The 22,494-nt window shown below is 39.2% G+C and overlaps 1 protein-coding gene and 1 long non-coding RNA gene across 2 annotated transcripts in view; one reads left to right on the top strand and one right to left on the bottom strand.

Annotated features, from left to right (window-relative positions):
• The window catches only part of HUNK (hormonally up-regulated Neu-associated kinase), a 56,273-nt gene that overhangs the window by 7,418 nt on the left and 26,361 nt on the right, over nucleotides 1–22,494 (top strand). Inside the window, exons 2-4 of the mRNA XM_083500357.1 lie at nucleotides 13,634–13,926; nucleotides 19,134–19,189; nucleotides 21,907–22,042. Coding sequence (XP_083356483.1) covers nucleotides 13,634–13,926; nucleotides 19,134–19,189; nucleotides 21,907–22,042 — 485 coding nt within the window. The remainder of the gene's footprint in view (nucleotides 1–13,633; nucleotides 13,927–19,133; nucleotides 19,190–21,906; nucleotides 22,043–22,494) is intronic.
• Nucleotides 3,938–7,864, bottom strand: LOC310705655. Its single transcript, XR_014525434.1, has 3 exons — nucleotides 7,787–7,864; nucleotides 4,242–4,460; nucleotides 3,938–4,062 (listed from the first exon to the last, which is right to left on the bottom strand). It is a non-coding gene; the product is annotated as an uncharacterized lncRNA (long non-coding RNA).

Below are 22,494 nucleotides of genomic sequence, written 5' to 3'. Positions count from 1 at the left end.
CCTGTTAACCTTTGACAGGTTGATGTTGAATGAGGCAAGCAGCCTCTAAAGACAGCTGTGTAGCAGGTCCTGTTGGATCTGTCAGTGACCAGTCATTTCGCATAGAATTTTTTAAAAATTACATGCTGCCATAGCAGGCACATTTCCTTTGAACTGTGTGCCTTGCATTACCTTTTGAATCACTTCTGAGGGGCTGAAGTATGTATACAAATAGCAGTGCAGTTCCAAATCTTCTCAGCGGGTGTTGAGTTTTGCTTTCAGGGAACCTTAATAAGATTCAGTCCTAGAAATAGTTACAGGGTATATTGTATGGTTGTTCCAAGGCAACCGTAAATGCTTAAGTGGCTAAATTAACAACCATTTACGTTTAAATATTGAAAATGCTGAGAGATTACATTTGCAGGAATATGGACGTTTCCCCCACCTTCATTTGCTTTAGCTAGTAAAAATGCTGGCAAAAGTGTAATCTTCCTCAGATATATTTCTCCTGTAGTTGTTGTGTTTGAGATAATCCAGTCTTGTGCACTGTGATTATTACATGTGCTTGTTTATATATGTGTCAGACCCAAGGTTCAAGTCTCCACCTAACCATGAAGCTTGCTGGCTGACCTTCAGACAATCCCTGTTTCTCAGGCTAATGTACTTCATAGTATTGTTGTCAGGACAGGAGGGGGAAACTATATAAGATGCATCAAGGTCCTTGGTTATTATTGGGCTATATGTGTATTATCATTAAACCACTGTGCTATAGATTATCCCATCATTAATTAGCTCTATGGTGGCTTTCCAGGACCTCACCCAGCAGTGGAGAATGCATCTTTAAATGCACCAGGTCAGAGTGAGGCTGCAGAGTCTTCTTCTGTCAGCCCTCTCCCCCCTCTTCCTGCCTGCTGTAGTGAGCAGCACTATGTTTTTGTATAGCAGCAACCAGGGGAGAAGGGCAGGTAAGGGGACCAGTAGAAGGGCAGCAGCAACTACATTTCAGTGTGGAGACACTGCATATTGGTGAGACCTGGTGATCATGTTTTCCTTTGCATTTGGGCTTTAATCCACCACACTCAATATAGTGGCCTTAAAGTGGATAATCAAGCCAGGCAGGGTTTCTATGACAACTTATTTTGGAGGTACAGTACAGGCAAGTCCTGAATGTAAGAAAGAAACCCCTTAACTAAATTGGATGGTATGAGTAACATTTCAAAAATGGTAATATTGTGTCTTTGCTCCTTTGTTTTTGTTTCATCGGATAAATTTAATCTTCCCATGTTTTCCTTTTTTAATTCCCTCCGAGTTACTTCCTGTACACACACATTTAAAGAAGAAAGTGTGATTTTCTTCACCATCAGTTTAAAGGGAAGTGTTAGGCACAAATTCTTTGTAAAACATATAAAACAACCAGTGGAATTTTTCCTCTCTCCTCATTTTCTTACACTAAATTAGGATGAAGAATGGTATAAGCTGCCATCCCTCTGGCTGGCCAATGTAGGTGAGGAACTTGATCGCCTGACTCAAGTTTCCTGTTATAGATGCTTAATCTTTTGATAGCACATTCCTCCCAAGCAGATTAATGAGATGAATAACTTTATATCACAGTAAGAATTGCCATGCCTTATTGTAACTTCCTTTCAGTCCTCATTTGCCTGTAATTTTATCATTAACCACAAAATCCAATCTGCAAAAGTGGGCTTAAATCTGGTCAAATGTTGATTCTTTGTTCATTTGTAAAGATACTGTCAAGTTTGTAAAATGTGAAATGTAACTAAATATTTTTATGCTGTATTTCGTTTCCTGTCTAGATACTTGTTTGATATATAAGCCTCGACATAAATAAAAACACATTTTTATCTTTTTCTGAGACCTATTAAAAATGAACAAACGCAACAAATTTGGATTAAGGGAAAGAAATCTCAAGTCTGAATGTTGTTGTTGGGATCTAAAGTACATTATCTGTGCATCCAGAGGCTTTTGCATTTGAACCAGGCCTGCCACAGTTCTACTTTTTCAAAGAAACTTCACCTGCTGAATCGAATCAGAGTTTCCTACCAGTGGTCCCCTAAGTTTGGGGTACAGCTTTTTCAGTTGCATTGGAACTCTGACCAGTGTTTGGGAAGTTTTACAGAACGTTGCTGCACAAGCAACATTCCCCGTTCAGCCATTTGGGTTTTGTAGCCTTGCAAATAGGTTCACAAATACCTTTACTAGCCTGCCTGGCCACACACCTGTACCAATCACTTATGTCACCCTGGTGGCCGGAATGGGGAACAAAAACTTCCAGTGCACAGCAGCATCCCTGCCTGTTCAATGGGAGGCCATTCTTGTTCTGAAAACCTGACTAACTGCCAGCATTAGAAGGATAGAACCTTGTGGCAGGAAATATTGTCTAATATGGCACAATTGATGCTGTAATTTTTTAATATATTAAATCTGTGCAAATGTCATATTTCAAGAAAGGTCATATGTTGTTTTAAAACATATCCAGTGGTTGTATGGTGGCGGAGGGGATAGGGCTTATTGCTGTGGTAAGGTAGCATGACGTAACATGTGCAGGAAATTTTAAATAGCTTAATGTTTAAGTCAGGATAAGCACCACACTGCTGAGGTGCAGTCACCTGTGTATTATTTGTTACATAATCAGTTCTTTCCTTGGCTACTCAAGTAACAAGCCTATTTAAAATTGTCATCCTACACTGCATGTTTCTAGAAAGGGAAATGGTATTTACTACTAAAGTCTGTTGTCTGCAAACCTAGCCTGGATTCTAGGAAATTCATATTAATGTTTTTTACGCTGAAATTTTCAACGTGTTCTGCAGTAGACTGAATTAATGCACATGTGGCAGGTACTTATCCTCTTGAGATAATCTGCTTTCAAATTTACAGTATCTTCAGCAGTGAACATTGGTAGAGCCTCAGCCCCCCACTCCCTGGCACATATAATCATTTCACTTGTGGATGGCCGATGGTGGAAATATTCCAGTGTTTAGGTTAAATTGACACCAGGTGAATTCTTATGTGAAAATCACATCTGGTTTCTTCTGTATGTGTTTGTATTTCTTGCAATTTTATGATGTGTAAGGTTGTATGCCTGTTCTTGAAGTCATGCTTTTGTATATAAATGTTTTGTTAGTTAAAGCATGCCCTCCCCTGGATTCATTTAGGTTTGAAGTCCTTTTGAAGTTAGTTACCCCAGGGAGAACACTGACATATTCATTGGTCAATTCTGAAATGTTGCTATAAAGCTTCATAAAATATTCTATATAAAGTCACTGGTTGTGTATAGTGCGGAGGGTGAGGGAGCAAGAACTTTCCTTTTCCTTGCATGGCCTTCTGTATCTCTTTCCTCTGGATTTTCTTAGCTTGGAAGGACAAGATGGAGTGGGGGCGGAAGGACAGATTTGTGAATATATGTATAATGGAGAACTAATCCTGAAAGAAAGCTCTTTGTTATGTAATTTTCTCTCTCTCTCTCTCTCTCTCTCTCTCTCATGATTTCTTATTCAGCCCAAGCCCTTTTCTGGCTTAGAAATGCAGGTGGGGGGCACCCTGTACCTCAGCTCATAGAGCACCAAAGGTGCATAATGTGCTCTAATACGCCTCATTCTCCATTATACTTCTCCTGTTGGGAAATGACAGCTAGTCTGTCACATACAGATATCTGGGAAAGTTTAAAGACGGAGGTGTACATGAGGATGAGATATCAAACACTCTTCTGATTTTGCCGCCTTTTCCAATGGTGTTTCAAATAAACGTGATTTCACTTAAACACGTGGTGCCTTGGAACGTAACCCCCCACGTAAATTGGGAGTTGCCTATAAAGAGGTGGAAAGGCATTCCCATGTAACTTGGCCCTCATCAGATATTTGAGCCCCATGCTCAAGTAATATTTGGACAAAAACAGTGCTAAGAACATTATCAATAACACACTTTTTTGAGTGAAACAGGGTAGGTTCTTATAAAAACCGTTTAATTAGAACCTTTGTTGGCAGCAGATGTGTTCAAGGTTCGCTTCAACTTGAAACATGCCATTTCAAAATGAGAATGCTACCTCTCGAGCTTCTAATCTGTTCCCTGAGAAAGAAAAAAATGGGATCCAAATTAACAACTGGAACATAGCCTTGTTGACTTCCTTGCATGGCAAGGTTCGCGTCTTCTGTGTCAAGGGCCTAGCTTTAGCCCGCTTTGTCAACAGTTATACTTGTGAACAAATGCCCCAGCTGACAACATGAAATGGCAGCCAGTCTACTTACATGCAAGTAATTTCTGTGTTTCTCTTGGAGCATCTGGATTGTACAGGAGCACACTTGGGCAAAAGAGTGAGAGGAAGATTGCTTGTGTGCGCACAACTGAAGCATCCTGCTGCCCAAGTCCATAATTCAGCATAGCTGGTAATACCAGAACTGAAATCCCCTGTGTGTCAAAAGAGCAGTACTGCTGTTTTGCTATGACATACATTTGCTGTAGAAAAACTATAAAGAACATTGAGTCATTGCTGCTTTGGAATATCTAAATGTACATTTCAACACCACATCTCAAATGGGAACATTTACATGTATCCTGTCTTATGGATCAATTAATGTTGTCATTTTGTAAGTTCTGCAAACAAGTATTTTCATGTTAGGCTTGACTATTAAAATAACATTATTACTTGGCATGGGTTTTCTGCTTTTGTTTTGCCACAAGTAATCTCAGAAGTCTCATCTATCTCATTGTGACAGAAGACATTTGCAACATTAAAAAGGCTAGTTGTTCTATTATCAAAACCATCTAGGTAGGATACATTTGTGACCCAGGCATTACTTTTGTTTGGCTTTATTTGAGCTCTGTGTTTTCTTAGTTCATCTAACTTAAAAGGACCAGAAAAACCTCTGTTTTATAGCAGTTGGAAACCTGATTTACTTCATGGGCAGTTATGTACAGTATTCAGCTTTGGTCAACAAAAGGAAACAGACCATGCTTGTCTTAACAGGTATTTCATCTGTCACAGCAATCATGCACAAGACTCCTCATTCATTTCTGCAACTGCCCATTGAAATTCCTTTCCTCTTTGTCAACAGTATTTTAAGCTTAACCTGGATTTCTAGTTTTTAATGGCACAAGGAGCATGCATGTTTCACATTATTTATGTAATGCCAGAATCCTTGTTTGGAAAATATCTGGTGAATTATTGAGCAAATTAACTAACTTCAGATGTTAAATTTCTGTTGCTGATACTATAATATGAGAAACGTAATTCTTGCTTCAGGGGTGGGTGGGGGTAGTAATTCTCCTGTCTCCCACTTTAAAGAGAGAGAGAAGGAATGGACACTTGTCATGAGGGGAAGGTTGTTAGCATAGCCTGGTAACTTAGAAGGGATTTTTAACGACTTAAAACAGGGATTGCCAACCTAGTGGGCACATTTCAAATTTTGATAGTGATGGCGGCATCAGTAACAAAATGGCTGCCATGGGGGCTGTGGCATAACACAAAATTAGAGAGACAACCACTCCCAACAGCCTTATGCTTACCACAGGAAGTCAGCTGTATCCTGTTGGTCCCGATTATGGAGATCATCTCTCTCTCTCTCTCTCTCTCTCTCTCTCACACACACACACACACAATGATGCTGTTGCTGTCTAACAACAATAGGGAACATTCTTCAGCACTAGGAAAAATATGCAAGGTAGCCACACCACTCTAATTTGCCCAATATCTTTCTTTCTATAGCAGAGCTGGCACCAATCTGGTGCCCGTGGGTGCAGGATTAGCGAACTCTGCCCTAAACAAAGAATTGCAGGTTCTGTTGTGCATGCAGAATGAAAGAATATTTATCGGAATAATATAACAACAACAATGAAGTCAGCGATAAAGTAGAAACCTTTGGCTTTACCAAAGTTTAATGCTAGAGAAAGCATTGCGAATGCATGTGACTTCATTGACTTGAATGACTATTATTTAGATTTTAGATAAATGATAATAATTACATATTTTAAAATTTGTTGCAATTTATATTTGAAGGCAAATGCATTTGAATGGAAATATTCTTTCCATTTTTTGATTCATTGATTTTTTATTCCATTGTGTTTCTGCATTGAACAGTAGTTTGTTCTTTCAAAAAGCATGAAGGATTCTCTCCTATCTACATATAAGAATATGTAAATCAGAATGCATTTTGCTTTTAACCCTTTAAATCTATTTCTGAGTGTGTTTTCTTGAAATGGTGCTTTCTAGGCATTTTGTGTATTTTTAAAGAGAGAGCTGTATCACAAAACTTGGATATGTGCAACAACGGGTGGGGGTTGATTAGCTGTACTCTTGTCTACCACCTTCAAAAAGATATGAGAGTATACACACCCTAGCAATGAGGGAGATGGGCTTCTAGTCTTCATATAATTTTAAGAAAGAAAAAGCTTCCAAAGTGCCAAATATTTTTGTGGTAGAAGTAACCTTGCTGGTGTTTATCTCTTCATTTTTTTTGAATGGCTACATAAGCAATCCTACTGTTGTGTGCTGCAGTGGTGGAATGACATATTCATAGGTAAGTGTGCATTGTTTAAGCCTTATCATGTAAAAGAGCAGTAAATAAACAATTTATTTGAAAGGTGACCATGGGTGAGCAAATTGTCACTAATCACAAATGATGTCAAATTCAGCAAATACCCATAATGCTCATACTACCTCATTCTACACAGCAATCATAGATGCAATAGATACTCTATTGGGGGGGTGAATAGAATTTTCCTAGAAACAAAATATTGTAATTGAAGGGCTTGGGAATCGTTAAGCCTTGAGGAAAGAAGTAGAAGTACTGTACTGCACAGAATAATCATGTGTTATGGTCGCCAAATGCAAAGAACAAACAACAGGGAATGTTCTGCTTGTGAATTTTGTAAGGGCATCTGACTGATCACTGTTGGAGGCAAGGTGCTGAACTTCATTGTCCTTTGTTCTAATCCAGCAAGTCATTTCTTACATTCTAACACACATTCACAACTCATCTATTGAGTCATGGGAACTGCCCTTACAGAAAGTATGGGAGTCACTTAAATTGCTTCCATTTCACTGGAACTACTCCTGAAATTAAAGTAAGGCTCATGTTTAAGTGCCTTACCAAATTTGGCTTGTAATGCAAGAAATGTTATCTTGAAGCAGTAAAAGAACATTCCTTTGAATCCCACCTCTCTTGGGAACAGAGTAGTTACAGCTGTGTGTACACAGTTCACAGCCTGGCAACTTGCACTGAAGGATTTCCCTTTTTTATTTGGGGAAAGTGTTGATCTATTTCAAGACATGGATTTGGTTTGAAAATCCTTTTCTTAAACTTATAAACCTCAGGGTTGGTTGTGTGTGCGCGTGTGTGGTTTTTTGAAAAAAAGCTTTGTAGGCTGCATTGAAATGTTCTGTTTTGTGTCCTTCAGTCTTTTTAATTACCAGAACAAGCAGTAAAGAACAAATACCAAATGAATCTGACACCATCTCTAATCCTTGAATAGTTCCATCCTTAAATGATTAAATCTGAAGATGCAGCTTTTAACTATAAGCCTCCACTCACTCAGTTACTGTTTACTGTATAATAAAACAGATGGGATGGAGATTGCCACTGGGACTGAATTTCAGTGCTTGTGAGATAGTTTGAACTTCCGATTCAGAGATGACAATATGCTGTCCATTGATCATGCAGTGGATGAGAGTAGGGGCCACTATCTACCCCTATTTAAAATGGGGCTGGGGGAAATGGAGTAGATGTTTGATTAGAGCTAGAGAGGGGAAACATGCAACATTCAAACAAATTTCAGTGCTAGAATGGCCACTTACTTGATTTCAGGGTGGCCAGCTGTTGCGACTCGCTGCGGCACCTCCAACACCTTGCCATGTTGTTTCGGCCATTGGAAGCTTCCCCGGCTGCCACAGAGCATCATGGGTGGCCGGTATTTCAAATCTAGCCTATCCATGGCGGCCTGTGGGCGGGGCTTGGGGAGTGGACCTGCAGGCTGCAGTCTTCACTCAGGTCTGCTCCAAATTACTATGACTGAATCTGACAATTTGGCACAATGTCTTAGAAACATAGAGCTGTGATGATAAATTTAGCAGCTTGCATTGTATTTGGATTTCTGTCCTGATCTGCTCCTATCAGCAAAAATACTGTACGGTGGTACCTCAGGTTACAGACGCTTCAGGTTACAGACACTTCAGGTTACAGACTCCACTAACCCAGAAATAGTACCTCGGGTTAAGAACTTTGCTTCAGGATGAGAACAGAAATCATGTGGCGGCAGTGGGAGGCCCCCTTAGCTAAAGTGGTGCTTCAGGTTAAGAACAGTTTCAGGTTAAGAACAGACCTCCAGAACGAATTAAGTTTTTAACCCGAGGTGCCACTGTATTTACTTGAGTCTAATGCGCCATCAAATCTAATGTGCACCTCAGTTTTGAAATCCTTGAAACCAAAAAAGGTATTTGCTGGCGAATGTAAATGTGTCATCAAATCTAATGTGCATTGAATAATTTTTTTAAGTATTTGATGATATGACATCATTTTGTAAGAGAATCTGGGGGGAAATTGTGCAGGGGAATGGAGTCATTTTATCCTGATGTGTAAAGCATTACAGTCTAATCTTAAAAAGCAGCCTAATCTTAAAGTTAAGCATTGGTTTACACTGTCATAAAATCATGAACTGGTACATGGTTAGACAAGCATCTGAGGAATCTGACCTTAGGTTTTGCCCTCAGACCTTAGACTTCAGGGATTTTCTGTTTTATAATCATGAGACATGAAAGCAAGAAGGAGAATCTTTCAATAAGAAGATATTTATTTTAGGTTTCCAGACCCTTGATCATCTTGGTTGCCGTCCTCTGCGCACTATCCAACCTAATTTTTAGGTGAAAATCTGAAAAAGTGTTATTATGTAAAGTTTCACTGCAGCTGGGAAAAGTACATCTCTGTTGTGAATGGTACATGTATATTCACCCTGCCTGCTATTTATAACATAATACACCTGTACACACCCAAACTGGTTGAGGATGAAGCACTAACTCCCTTACATGAAGCAGAGATCATTTGTATGGTCAATGTGCATAAGTGACAATTCCCTTCCAGCCATTTTTTTTGTCCTTTCCCCATGTGCTTCTCCGAATCCTAAGTCTTCCCTTGATGCTCCTCTTTAACCAATGGGTTGTAGGCCCTCAAGCCAGACAGACTGATTTTTTGGAGCACCACACTTCACTCCAGTTTCTGGGAAAGTCCATTGACCTATTTCCTTGAAGCTGTGGAGAAGTTCTCCTGTTTCTCAGGCTTCTCCAGTGCTACAGTAAAGCATCCCACTGTCCCAGCAACGTACCCTAGCAATCCTTGCTGTCCCTGCAAGACAGAGTTTTTCATGCCCACTTCAGGGCACTGAAAATGGTAAACTAACATCCTGTAATCATTTGGATTTGCCATATGAGAAAATAACACAGTACAGTACTGGTAAATATTAGGGAGGGTGCTTTTTTGTAAAAGAAATTCCCAGTTACATTTATATTCATTCAGATTACAGTATACTTTAACTAGAAGACTCTGGGACTTCTCAGGAAAAGTTGTAAAGGGAAATGGACATTTACACGGCAAAAAAACCCCACACCCCAGGTTCTGCATAAGGATTTGGGCTCTTTATAAAGCTTGACTGCTTTCAGTGATTTTCCATACCACTGAAGTTCAGCTTTACAGTAAACTTGTCTTTGCTTTTTAAAGCCTTTTCTCAATTTAATTGTGGGAGCTGGTGTTTTGTTTCCCACCAGCAGGATATTTTACGAACGCCAGGACTTGAATTATTTATTGGAAGTAAAACCAGAGTTGCACATAAAGCATATAAGGAGAAGGAGGTCCCAGCACCATGGGGTGTTTACAAAGAGCGGGATTAAAGAAAAATGGTCTAAATAAGCCAAGTTGTTGTTGTTTTTTTTAAAAAAACTTTCAGCCTTACCCTTCTCCTACCCAGTTGAATTTTGCAACAGACTTGTGAGGCAAAATTAATTAGCTCATATGCATTTATTATGTACAAGCACACCATAACTTCTAAGAAATAAGTGCTACTTTTAGTTCGCCCCCCTCATCAAAGCATTGTGATGCAGATGAAATAGCTATGTGTAAAGAGCAGTCTGGTGGGCACAAGGTTGTATTAGGGTATGATACCATACATGGAAGGTTGTTTGCATTTCCATTGGGAATAAACCCCATTAAACGCAGTTAGGCTTATTTTCAAGTAGACATGCATAGGATTGAGCGGTAAAAGAATATAGCAAATTGTCTAAGCGTGGTTCCAGATGGATGCCTATTGTGTTCTTCATTTAGCCTGGAGAAGAGGAGGTTAAGGGGTGATATGATAGCCATGTTCAAATATATAGAAGGATGTCATATAGAGGAGGGAGAAAGGTTGTTTTCTGCTGCTCCAGAGAAGCGGACACGGAGCAATGGATCCAAACTACAAGAAAGAAGATTCCACCTAAACATTAGGAAGAACTTCCTGACAGTAAGAGCTGTTCGACAGTGGAATTTGCTGCCAAGGAGTGTGGTGGAGTCTCCTACTTTGGAGGTCTTTAAGCAGAGGCTTGACAACCATATGTCAGGAGTGCTCTGATGGTGTTTCCTGCTTGGCAGGGGGTTGGACTCGATGGCCCTTGTGGTCTATTCCAATTCTATGATTCTATGATTCATGCACGCAGGTTTTTTCCTGCATCCACACGGCATCATTAGCATTCAGATACCAGCTCATATTTTTCTATTTCATCTGCATTTCCCTTTCCAGGCAAAATCTGATTAGTAAAAAACAAAAACAACTACCAGTATCTATTTGAGATAACTGAATGATCCATTTGCATACTAAGTCCTCACCTGGAAGTAATCTGAGTGCCATTTTTAGGATGTTAAACTAACTTACCTATGTTTTCATATGCACACCTTCAATTTCAGTTGTTATTAATACATTTTAATACTTTGATTTTGCAAACAATTTTAATTCAGTTAATTGTATTGTAATCATATTAGTAATTAAGAGCAAAAGTTGATGGAAGAATCCTACGTTGGGTTCTGGAGTTTTGTAGGTGTTAGGAAAGCCGTTGTGTTTTCACCAGTACTTAGCAAATATTCCAGATGGGTTTAAATAAGGAAACTGCAAGGTTGTGCTTTGAGGTGTAAGACACATTTCTGTGATTATTGGGTCTTAACAAACCACCCCGCCCTGGTTGCCTCCACCGACCAGAGCCAGTTGAGCTTGGCCCCATCAAAATTATTTTATTAATTTATTGCTGTTCACTTAAGTCTTGAGGCTATTTAAAATTGTACAATAACAACAACTGTAATAGGTTTTAAAACAATGTGAATGTTAAGATTGCTTTTCATTAAAAAAAACCCTGTCAGGGCTTTCTTTGTTTCATGCATGTAACATGTAGTTCACCTCTTAGTGGTGTTCAACAATGAACTGTTATATTCAGTGAGGTAGGGATGACTTGTTGGTATGGGAGAGATGTGATTCATAAAGCACTTCAAACAACAGATTTCTGTTTCTTCCTGTGTCTTTCAGTCCTGGGGGAAACCAACACTACTTTTTCTGTTTCCACCTGCAAGTGGTATTTCCTATTCTGCCAACAGGAAACAACCTTTCAATATGCATGAATTAATTTGTCCTCAGCAGACTAATCCTTAAGGATGGCTTGTTTAAACACATTATGCTAATCTGAGTTATTGTTCTAACTTCATTGGGAGAAAAGCACATTCAGTTTTTTTTGGTTTAAGACAGTGGATTCAGATGACTGTTAACCATGTGGGAACTGCTTCAATGCCTCTCTATGTGAACATGGAGGTTTAGTAGTTCCTGGTTGCCTGAGTCTACCCTCACTCCACATTTAACAGTGCAAAGGAAGTTGTGATTTTCAGTGTTTTAAGTTGTAACCAAACTACCTCATTTCAACACAGTGATATGTTGCTTCCTGGCATTTTTGCAAATGTTAATTTCCATCGTGCAGCTGCCTTGTGAGCATTGCTTGACCTTTGTGTTATCTAGTTAAAACTAATTATTGCTCAGTTTTGCAGGCCTTGTCAGCTGGCCTGGCCAGCCCATCCCCTTTCCATTAGTTTCCCCCAGGCAACTTTTCACACTGGACATAGAAAGATTAATCACTCATTCTCAGGCATAGAAAACTGGAAGCACTGGGAGTGTAAGCTGCCATTGAGTCTTCCACATCAGCAACTCATCTGCTCCTTTTCTGTCATCTGTATCCTAGAGGCTGCTTTTGAGAGCTACTTTTCTTGTTTGAACTAATGTTTATTGTCATCACCTCAGCAACTTTTCAGGAAAAGGCTATTGAAATCAGGGTGATCCTGTAGCTTGGGCAGTATTATTAAATGTAGATATAGTGAAGGTTATTGTGCTTTTCAAGAGATCTTATAAGTTGACAAGGAAAAGAACATTAGTGTAATGCAGACTTGACATTGGGGTGATAGATTTGGCCTAAAGGTGTTATACTTGAAGAAACGTGTAATTAACAAGAATTCCAAGAAGTGCCTCATGTGACTGAATCCAGCCATTGTGTCAATGTTCCACAATGGTCAGAAGCATCATGGGAAAGGGTAGCTAGAGCCAGGCACCAGCACTGATTGAAACATTTCCGTTGCAGCTATGTAGGTTGGCCTGCCAGAGGATAGGTTGTCTGGGGTCCATCAAAGCTAGAGTCCCATTTGGAGATGCTGGGGATTAAACTTGGGACTTTTCGCATGAAGACTATGTGCTCTACCACTAAACTAAGAGTCTTCACCACTTTGGATTTTGTTTTGTATGGGCAGGAACCTTTTAAACTGATTTCAGTGCAAAGCTCAACAGCATGAAAGAACAGCGAGTTCCCTTTTCGATTCTAATAAGCTGGCAGTAATGAACAATGAGCTAATAGATCTCATTTGCAAGGTATGATCATTTCCCTTGCCATAGGACTCTGAAGAAATAGGCTGCGAAAGAGGAATGGTTATTAGTATAATTCTTTTGCTGCTCATACCATAGATGTCATAATAAACATCAGTAGATGCTTGTGACCTAGAAATCTGCTTTTAGGTTATGTAAATGCAAATGCTTAGTAATTAAATAATTGGAATCAAGATACAGAAGTCAATTTAAAATAAAAGGATATTTGTTGGATACCTCACATTTACTTATTTGTGTAAATTAGAAAAATAACATTCAATATAGTAGGAATTAAGTACCGGAGGTTTTGCTTTTGAGGGTTCTGCTGACCACCAAATGCTTAGCATTGGATTGCTTAGAAGTCACAAATTCCTTCTTACACAACTGTGTTGGACATAATTAAATTAGTATTGCATTTGGAGGTACAGTAATATTAATAATAATAATATTTATAAATGCACTAGCCACTTTTCAGCGTAAGGTCCCAGGGTAGGAACAACAATTTTAAACACAACATTGACAATTGTTTAAAGCAAACACCATATATGTAAGACCGCGTCACTGGAGGATTAAGATTATATTCGTATAATTCAGCTCTCACTTTCCCCCCATCCAGTTCCTTCTTTCTGCGTTTTTTCCCACTTTTTTCAGGTTAATATTATGATTGAACAGTTGGAGTTAGGAGCAATAACAAGAATAGTAATAATAACTTTGGCTTGTCTTTCTTTCCCATCAGGTGGCAGTGAAAGTTATTGATAAGAAAAGAGCCAAAAAGGACACCTATGTCACCAAGAATCTGAGGCGGGAGGGACAGATCCAGCAGATGATCCGACACCCTTACATTGCTCAGCTGCTGGATATCTTGGAAACGGAAAACAGCTACTACCTTGTTATGGAGCTTTGCCCAGGAGGCAACCTGATGCACAAAATCTATGAGAAAAAGAGGCTGGAAGAGCATGAAGCACGCAAATACATCCGGCAGCTTATCTTGGCTGTTGAACACCTACATCGTGCAGGGGTGGTTCACAGGTGAGCTTGCTTAGTTATTTAACATGAGTGTTCTGCTTTTGAAGACCAGCCTTCACAGAGATCTTTACAGTATATTCACGGATGCAAATATCATTTGGCAACTATTAAACAATAGTTTAATAAAACCAATCTGTCGTTACATAAATTAAGCAGTGGCGGTTATAAATAAAACAAGATGGAACTTGTATGTGAAAAGTCTTCCCAAGGGAAATCGTATCATTCTTGTTCAGTTCAGAGTTTCAGGTGGTCGGTTAAAACGTACATTTTGCAGCAGAACTTTTGTGGGCTCCGATTTTATTTTTTTTATAATTTGTTGCTAATTCTTGATACGCCAGTGTTTTTTAAAAAATAAACTCTAGTTAGTTCACTGGTTAATTTTAAGTGTTTTTTAAAATTATATTTTAACTATGGGCTGTAATCCAGTTTGAAAGACTTAATGGCAGAAAAGGCAACCTAAATGGTTAAATTATATACCTATCTTTTCTACTTTGTGTGATTTAGTTGACTGGCACAATATCCAGCCAGGAGTGTAGAGAGTTGCTTTATAGGCAGGCTCTAAAAGTGTGCAAGCACTATGTGTCACCTATCAATTCAAGCAGTTTGCTATTATTTTAATTATAATGGACCCTTTAAAAAGGAGTGCTAAATCCATGTTTTAGAAAGTCACAATTCATTCTTGCCTTAAGTGCAGTTGGCGATGAAGTTATTTTAAATCAGCTCTAAAAATAACAGCACTTGCACATCTGTGATCTGTAGGTGTTCACATTCTCTCTTTATGATAAACAAGACGTGGCTGTTCTTGGGGGATGGAATTTCTTGCTGCTGTACCTTTTACAATATATACTCATGGTCTCTGAGCTTGTTTAACAGAACAGGTGAGGACTTCCACCACCACCAACAAAATCAAATTCATTAGAGATATTATTCAGCCGGCTCTATCACAAATTATTTGTCCTTGTGTGGTAAAGTAGGTAAATAATTAGACTGAGGGAGAGGAGTGATTAAATTCAGTCATCTTATCAACATGAGTCATGCTATTGAAAATTGATATTAGTGAATTGTAATTATTGAAGAACCTTAAAACTTTTATGACCTTGAATTCAGCTATAGAAAATTTTACTGTCATATGAAAATACTTGGTATTTTAAGGTTAAAAGAAGTGTTCAAGGTGTCCAACTCTTCAGCTAAGGAAATATTTATTCTTTTGTCCTGCCTGTCATTTTCAGTACTTGGCCTAAAAGTGAAACCTCCTTAACCTTGTGAGTTGTAGTAGCCTGGTTAACATGTCACACTGTAAGCTAAACTGTGGCTTACTGAGACTGCCTGAACATACTGATTCTCCTTTGTTCCTTCCTAGGCCTCTTAGTTTTTAGTGTGCTGTGTTAGTTAAGTCGAGGCTTGGCTTAGTGTGTCATCCAAACATGGGATTTTGGTTAAGCTCTTTTCTTAACCATGATATCTAGCCAAGGTTTTCTGCAGATCATGGTTAAGGAGGAGAGAGTTTTAAGCACAGTCCCACGTTCAGATGACACACTAAGCCAAATCTTAGCTGCCATGTTGCGTTGAAAGAATTGAGGAGGAGCAAAATGGAAGCAGTCTCCTCCCAGGGAGCCAGCACATTCATGCATTCGTGTTATACCATGGTTTGACTTAGAATGATGTGTGAACACAGCCTGTGTTCTGTAAACTCTCACTAGTAGCCAGTCCACCAGTATCCAGCAATTTTCTGGGTCATGAGCTTGTCATTTCAAAGCCGCGGCTTCACATAATATGAATCCTGTTATCCTGTGAGAGAACAGAGAGTTGCCAGTGGAGTGTAAGCTCTTCCTACACTACATGAGCCCACTGCTTCACCTTCCCATTCCTAACAACTCAAAGGGACAATGGGGCAAACATTACACCAACTTGCTTTTCTAATTTTCTGTTTTGGGAGTTTTGACAGTGAAGTACAATCAAAGGCTGTAAATCAGAACCCAAAAGGAGGGTTTACCTAGCTAATTCCTAATGTTTGTCCACAAAATTCAGTCCTCCCTGGGTGTTTTTCCCAAAGAGATGACGTGAGGTTACCAATATCTTTAAAAGAAATTCATAGGTTCCTGTCATGTGTTGTTTGCCCCATGGTTTGTTTTTGTTTGGGTTCTGTGTGTTCAGTGTGGATAGCTTTGGACAGCTTTAAAAGGGGAATAGGCAGATTGATGGAGGATAAGCAGAGGCTGCTAGTAGTGATGATTGTGTTCTGTGCCCAGTGTTGGAGATTGAGGGCCTCTGAATACCAGTTGCAGAGCGGGAAGCGTGCTTTTATTCCATTTGTCAGCTTCCCATAGACATGTGGTTGGCCACTGTGAGAATAGGATGCTGGACTATATGGGCCTTTAGTCAGCTGCAGCAGGGCTTGTTATGTTCTCAGAATCTGTTTTGGTGCTCAAAGTGCCAAAGCACTAGGCATCCCAGAGGAGCTCCTCTTATTTATTTCTACCCTGCCATTCCTTCCAAAGGAGCCCAGGGCTGCTCCTTTTAACACAGTCACCATGCCCAGTCATTTTGCTTGGAAGCTATTGGCTTCCCTAGGGTCTTCCATCATTAATTAGACTTTAAGGCATGTAAGATGGGTACTGTAGCCTTCTTCATGCTCTTTTGGATTGCTTGTTGCCAGATTATATTGTAAAAGATGATTCTATGACTGTCGGTCTGTGTTTGTCTTGTCCTAGCAATGCTTGATGAAGCTTGGCTGATTTTCCCTTGACCTAATGAAGTTTGTAATGCCAAATTGAGAACCCCGTTTTAAGAATACTGTACATCCTTTTTACAGCCAAAAGCTCTTGCCAAGCAGTCATTTCTGATGCCTGTCTCTGTGGGGTCATTTTGAGAAGGTCTGTAAACTTTGGCCTGTGGTTTGTTCATTGTTGAAGCCATAGAAGCATCAATCTCAAATCAGAATTAGATAGCAGTCATTGTCTCTTTGTCTGACAGCAAGAAAACAATCCCAAATGGCAATATATGGGAAGCCTTTTCTTTTTAGAAGATATTTACAGAGGCCTTCATGCTGTCAAAAACAGGATGAGCATTAAGCTTCCTAAGGGAGTAAGAACAACAAAGACAATGAAGTTAAGGCTTTGGTGCTTGCAATAGCATCCCACAGGAAATTCTCAACAACCCTTTTAAAGTAATTTTAACCAAATTCAATCCTATTCAGTGCAATTACTGTCAGAATGTCAGAGAAAGGAATTTAATAATGTACCAGTGGCAAAGACAGCTTCCTGTGTATCTGTTTTTTCCACTATTTCTTTCAATGTGGAGCTAGATGCATATCACTTTGAATTTGGTTATTAAGCAATGCTTTGGGAGATGTTAAAATACACACATTTCTGTATTTTGTGAGCTATAATAGCATATGGATGTAAGAGACCAAAGTTTGAATGCTGTACCTCCATGGTATCACCTTGGACAAGCCACTATCGCTCCGTCTTCATTTCCTATCTGTAAAAGGGACTAAGAATTACCTTTTCATATATCATTCCTCATCATAGGTGCTGCCAGACAGCCTCTTCTGTCTGATAATAGCCCAAGTTTCCTGCATTGGGCCATGTCATGGAAGACTTGGAGGACATACCAGTTGAGAATGTAGGCAACAACTAGTCATAGGACATTCCTAATTCTTTCCAAATACATCTATTTTGTTATTCACCATGTCACTATACTGTCTGCTTGGGTCACTCATGGCATTTGGTTAGACCTTGGTGGATAATGTCAAAGATGTCTTTCCTTATACAGTACAACAATAATGTTCTTTTGTTTGTTTGTTATGACTTCCAATTCACATGGTTGCCCATAGTCAATAAAGAACTTTCTAATCACCTCTGAAGCATTGCTGAGGTATTTAAACCATCCTGACTCTCACTTCAAAAAGTGTGAGACTTTTTGAAGTTCTGAATCTCAATGAGTGGCTGTTTACAGCTGATGAAGCCTATTTGCAGGTACTCATAAGGTAACGTGCAAATGTCTCTTCTGAAGTTGCCCCCAATGAGGGCTTTCCTTCCAATGCACATAGCAACTTCAGAAGAGATACTTTCCTTTGGATATCACCAGGGGAGGAAAATGTTAAATTTCCTCATCCATGCCTGGTGCAATCTTGATAGTATCTCCTCTCCCCTCCCCTCCCCCCCCCAGCTGTTGCTATATGCATTTTTTAAAGTTGATGCATTAAACCTCTACAACATTCAGTTTGGCCTTGCTCCTTTCTATGTAACACAAAGTGTTAGCAGGATTGTCAAATGCTTAGGCATTTTTGGCAACTTGTTCTGTTCCAAGAGGTAACATTAATAGGCCCTCAGGTAGGTTGTTACGAGGATGACAGAGATAGTGATTGTAAAGCATTTTGAACATTGCAGAGGCTATGGAAATAAAATGCAAACAGTGACAAAAACATTTGAAAGTCTCTGATAGCACCCCTCAAGTACAGTTATTCCAGGCATCTTAGATTTTGTTTCTTGGCACCCATTGCTTGATCTCTAGAAGCATTCAGCCAACTAATTTTAAGTACAGTGTGATGGCTAGTGCAATATTTATGTCAGAATTCTGCAGCACTGAGATTTGCTTCCTTTTGAAATGCAAAGTTGGCTTTTCTTTCATAGGTTTGCCTTAGGAATGCAGTTTAACTGCACAAGGCCACAAATATCCCAAACTATGCTTTGAAGTCAGTGAACCATTTTCCTTCTTCCACTTACGTTATGGTGATATATGTTTTTCAGCCTTATTGTGCCTGTATTTCTTTTCCATGCAGAAGACTAGACCCAGTAAATATCATTTGATAGCATAAATCAAATATACATAGCCTTTAAAACTCTCTTTTTCTGTACAAAAGCTGCTCATGTTTTTTCAAATGGAGACTGTCTAATATGATTTCATGACACATACCACAATGCTGGAAAATACCACTAGACTTCTCAGCCACAATATTCCGGTGCAACTCTCATTAATTTCAGTCAGTTTTGTGGAATAGAACTGTTTGATGGGTTGTGCCCCAACACATATATTAGACCAAGTGTACCCGCATGGTAACTACATTGGACTACAACTCGATCATCTCTATAGCATAACATTAAGATCCTAATCTGATGCAAGTGGAAAATGACAGTGGTTACTGAAACTTTGAAAATATCAAAAGCTTGAAGGCCTGCATTCTTATTAAACATGTTTGTCTGTTTCAGAGATTTGAAGATAGAAAATCTCTTGCTTGATGACGACAACAATATCAAGCTTATTGGTATGAAACTCTTATTGCAATTTTGTTGACTGGTATTTTTGTTATAATAAATGTCCCAAAACATTCTGTGTGGCAGTATATAGCAGTGCTTTTTAGAGGAATGTGGCAAAAAAAGTTGCAATCCTGTGGTCTTCTATGCATATATAATTTTTTTCAATGAGCACTGGTAAGTAGCACACAGCCCCAAATGTGTTACTTGCAAGTAAGACACTTTAAATTGATTTGATTTCATTTAATTTCACACCTGTATGCTCCTTTTCAACCCCCTCCCCCGAGTTCAGTAACAAAGCGTTAACAAATGAAAACAATACCTAAAAGCAATATTCAACAAAAATACAATAATACACACACACACACACACACGATTAGAATTATATGCCACCTTTTCTTCCAAGGAGCTCAAGGTGGTATACTGGTTCTCCTGCCCATTTCATCCTTACCACAGCCTTTGAGGTAGGTTAGGCTAAGAGGTGTTGACTGGTTCAAGGTCACCCAGTGAACTTCATGGCTGATTGGGAATTTGAATCTCAGTTCCCAGATCATAGTCCAACACTCCAACCATTATTCCATATGGGCAAAATTACAAAGTACAAATCAATCACAATGGATATATGTTAGGAATGTCATTTTACCCTATGACAAGAAACAGAAAAAACGTCCATCAAACCACCTCTATCTGTCACCTAGGGTGTACATACTCCCCTCCTATCTCTCACTCGGGAGACAGATTCCACCAGCAAGTTTTTACCAGTTGGTGGCTTCAGTAAGCTATACTTCCTCATAAAACTGTGGTAATAAAAGCCATTTTCACAAGGGGTATCAACATTGTTTTTACAAAACAATGGAGAGGTTAAAGCAATATGGGAAAATGCCATTTTAAATATAATTAACAGTCCCTGAAAATTAATCAGTTGAAATGGTTGATGCTTGTTTTCATGTACTTGCATGCACATGTAGTCCTAATAATGTGTATTCTCGGCCCCTAATCACTACTTTTGCCACAGACAAATGCAGCATCTGGGCTCTGTTCCTGTTTTTAAGAACAGGGAATCTAAAATTTGAGCATGCATAATGGCATATCATTGCAAATATAGTTGGAGTGTGAACATCCTTCTACCACCATACCATTGCTTTTTAATGTGTGGATTTGAGAGCTTCAGTTCCAAGAAAGTTTTGCCTTTCTGTTTTATTTGCAAATGGATTTTTTTCTGGAAGTCAATTAACACATAGATGAGTACTAAACTTGTGCTATATTGTGTTACATTTCTGGAAGTGGCTTTTATGTCATGTGAATGTTCAGGTATAATGCAGCAATTAACAATTAGGTAACATTGTGGAAATGAAATACACTGTTGTGTGAACACAGCCTTAGTCTCGCAGCATCAGGCAAAACCCCAGCCACTCCATATGATTGGCTTACTCATCTGCAGAAGTAGAATGTGAAACTGGTTGAGAAGCCTTTTATATTTATATCTAATTTGTCAATGGCCCATTGATTCTTCAACTGCCTATCAACTTCATTCAGAGCACTGTTCATCTACATTTTGCAGACACCATAGATTACTCATCTTATTCTACTATCTGTTTATAGCTCCCATTAATGCTAGTTGTGGGCATTGATAGGAAAATATTCCCCTTAGCAGAACATCTGTTTATGTATTTAATTCTATGCCTACACATTTTCTAGCAGCAGTGAGTCTGGGTGCACAGTAGAAGCCAGATGATGATGATTTCATCAGAGAGGCTTCATCACCTCTGAGGTGATGAACATTGTTGCCTAAAATGGGACCAGAAGTAAAAAGCGAACAAGATATTGTGAACTACACAAAGCTCTGTGTGAGACTGTTTCTGAATGTTTAAGGCGTATAAAACCTTTAAGGGAGATATACACACATATGCATACATAGAACTACCACCCATCAAACTGAAAAGTGGCACGTGCTTTGCCCCCTTTTCACTGTAAGCCCTGCCCCCCTTTAGGATTGCTTTAGGATTCTCGCTGAAAATACTATATTGGGGCGCTGCCTTAAACATGGTTTGGGAGTGCATTGTGACCCCTCTGCACAATCATATATTGTCCCGAATGGGTCTCTCCCTCTGACCCAGAACCTTGGGAGCCCCAATGACAAAAAAGATGGTTTCATGATATTGTGTAACCTCACAGTGTGCTCTCAATCTGAAGTACAGGTTTCAAGTTCCCTTAGCCCTCCTGATGTCCTTAAGAACCCCAGGACTCCAATGATGGAAATACTATTTTGGCGTGTAAATCCTCTATATGTCTGTCACTTCATCCTTGATCCTAAGAAATAGGTTTCAAGTCCTTACCATGCATCTGATCAAATCTTCATGATGTTATACTTAGGGCTATACTCAGTTCTGTCGCATGCAACCACACACACTGTTGCAAAGATGCAAGGAGAGCAGGGTTGCACTCTTATGATTCCAGCCTCTCAAATAGTTCTGCCAGGCAAGGAGAAAGCTATTTTATATACATTTACTTAAGACACTTGAGCTCATACTGTCATCTTTTTTTCATAAGTGTTATTCCAGTTTCCTGACTAAATTTATATTTAAATTTCCCCTAGACTCAAATAAAAAGCTCTTAACTAAAAAGGAAGCCTTTAACTGGGTAAATGATTGCAGCAAAGTACAAATATTGCGAGGTTGTCGTTTCTCCTGTACAATGTTGAAAGCTTTATTTATTTTCTTTTTCACAGACTTTGGCTTGAGCAACTGTGCAAGTATCTTGGGATACACTGATCCATTCAGCACGCAGTGCGGTAGTCCAGCCTACGCAGCACCAGAGCTGCTTGCAAGAAAAAAATACGGTCCCAAAATAGATGTTTGGTCCATGTGAGTTACTATAATTGAAAAAGCTACATGCATGCAGAGGGTGGGGGTTGACTTCTCTTGCTTGACTTTTATATAAGTTCTAATTGGAGCTGCTAGTAAATTAAAATATGTAACTTTGGAAAAACAGTTTACAGTGCTGATGAGTGTAAATGTTAGCATTTACAATGTCAGGATTTCAATTTGCCAGGAATTTCCAAACGTAAAATGATATAGTTCATTCTCCAAAGTAATTGCTGCCTAGTGTGTTTAGTTGACCTTGGCCATTGGGATTTACAAACTGTGGTCTACAGCTGTTTGTGAAGCAGGGACAGAAGTTACCCAGAATGTTGTTGTCAGAAAACAAGGAGACATGTTTGGCTGAAGAAACTTGTCAAATAATTTGCTTTTATAGGAACTGATAGGAACTTTTCAGTGACTGCAGTGGAAATCTTAATACTCCAGGGTACTACAAG

Source organism: Podarcis liolepis (genome assembly GCF_965112155.1).
Source record: "Podarcis liolepis genome assembly, chromosome: 4".
NCBI classification, from domain to species: Eukaryota; Metazoa; Chordata; class Lepidosauria; order Squamata; family Lacertidae; genus Podarcis; species Podarcis liolepis.
Note: the sequence above shows the minus strand (reverse complement) of the source record. Positions and strands in the feature narration are given on the sequence as shown.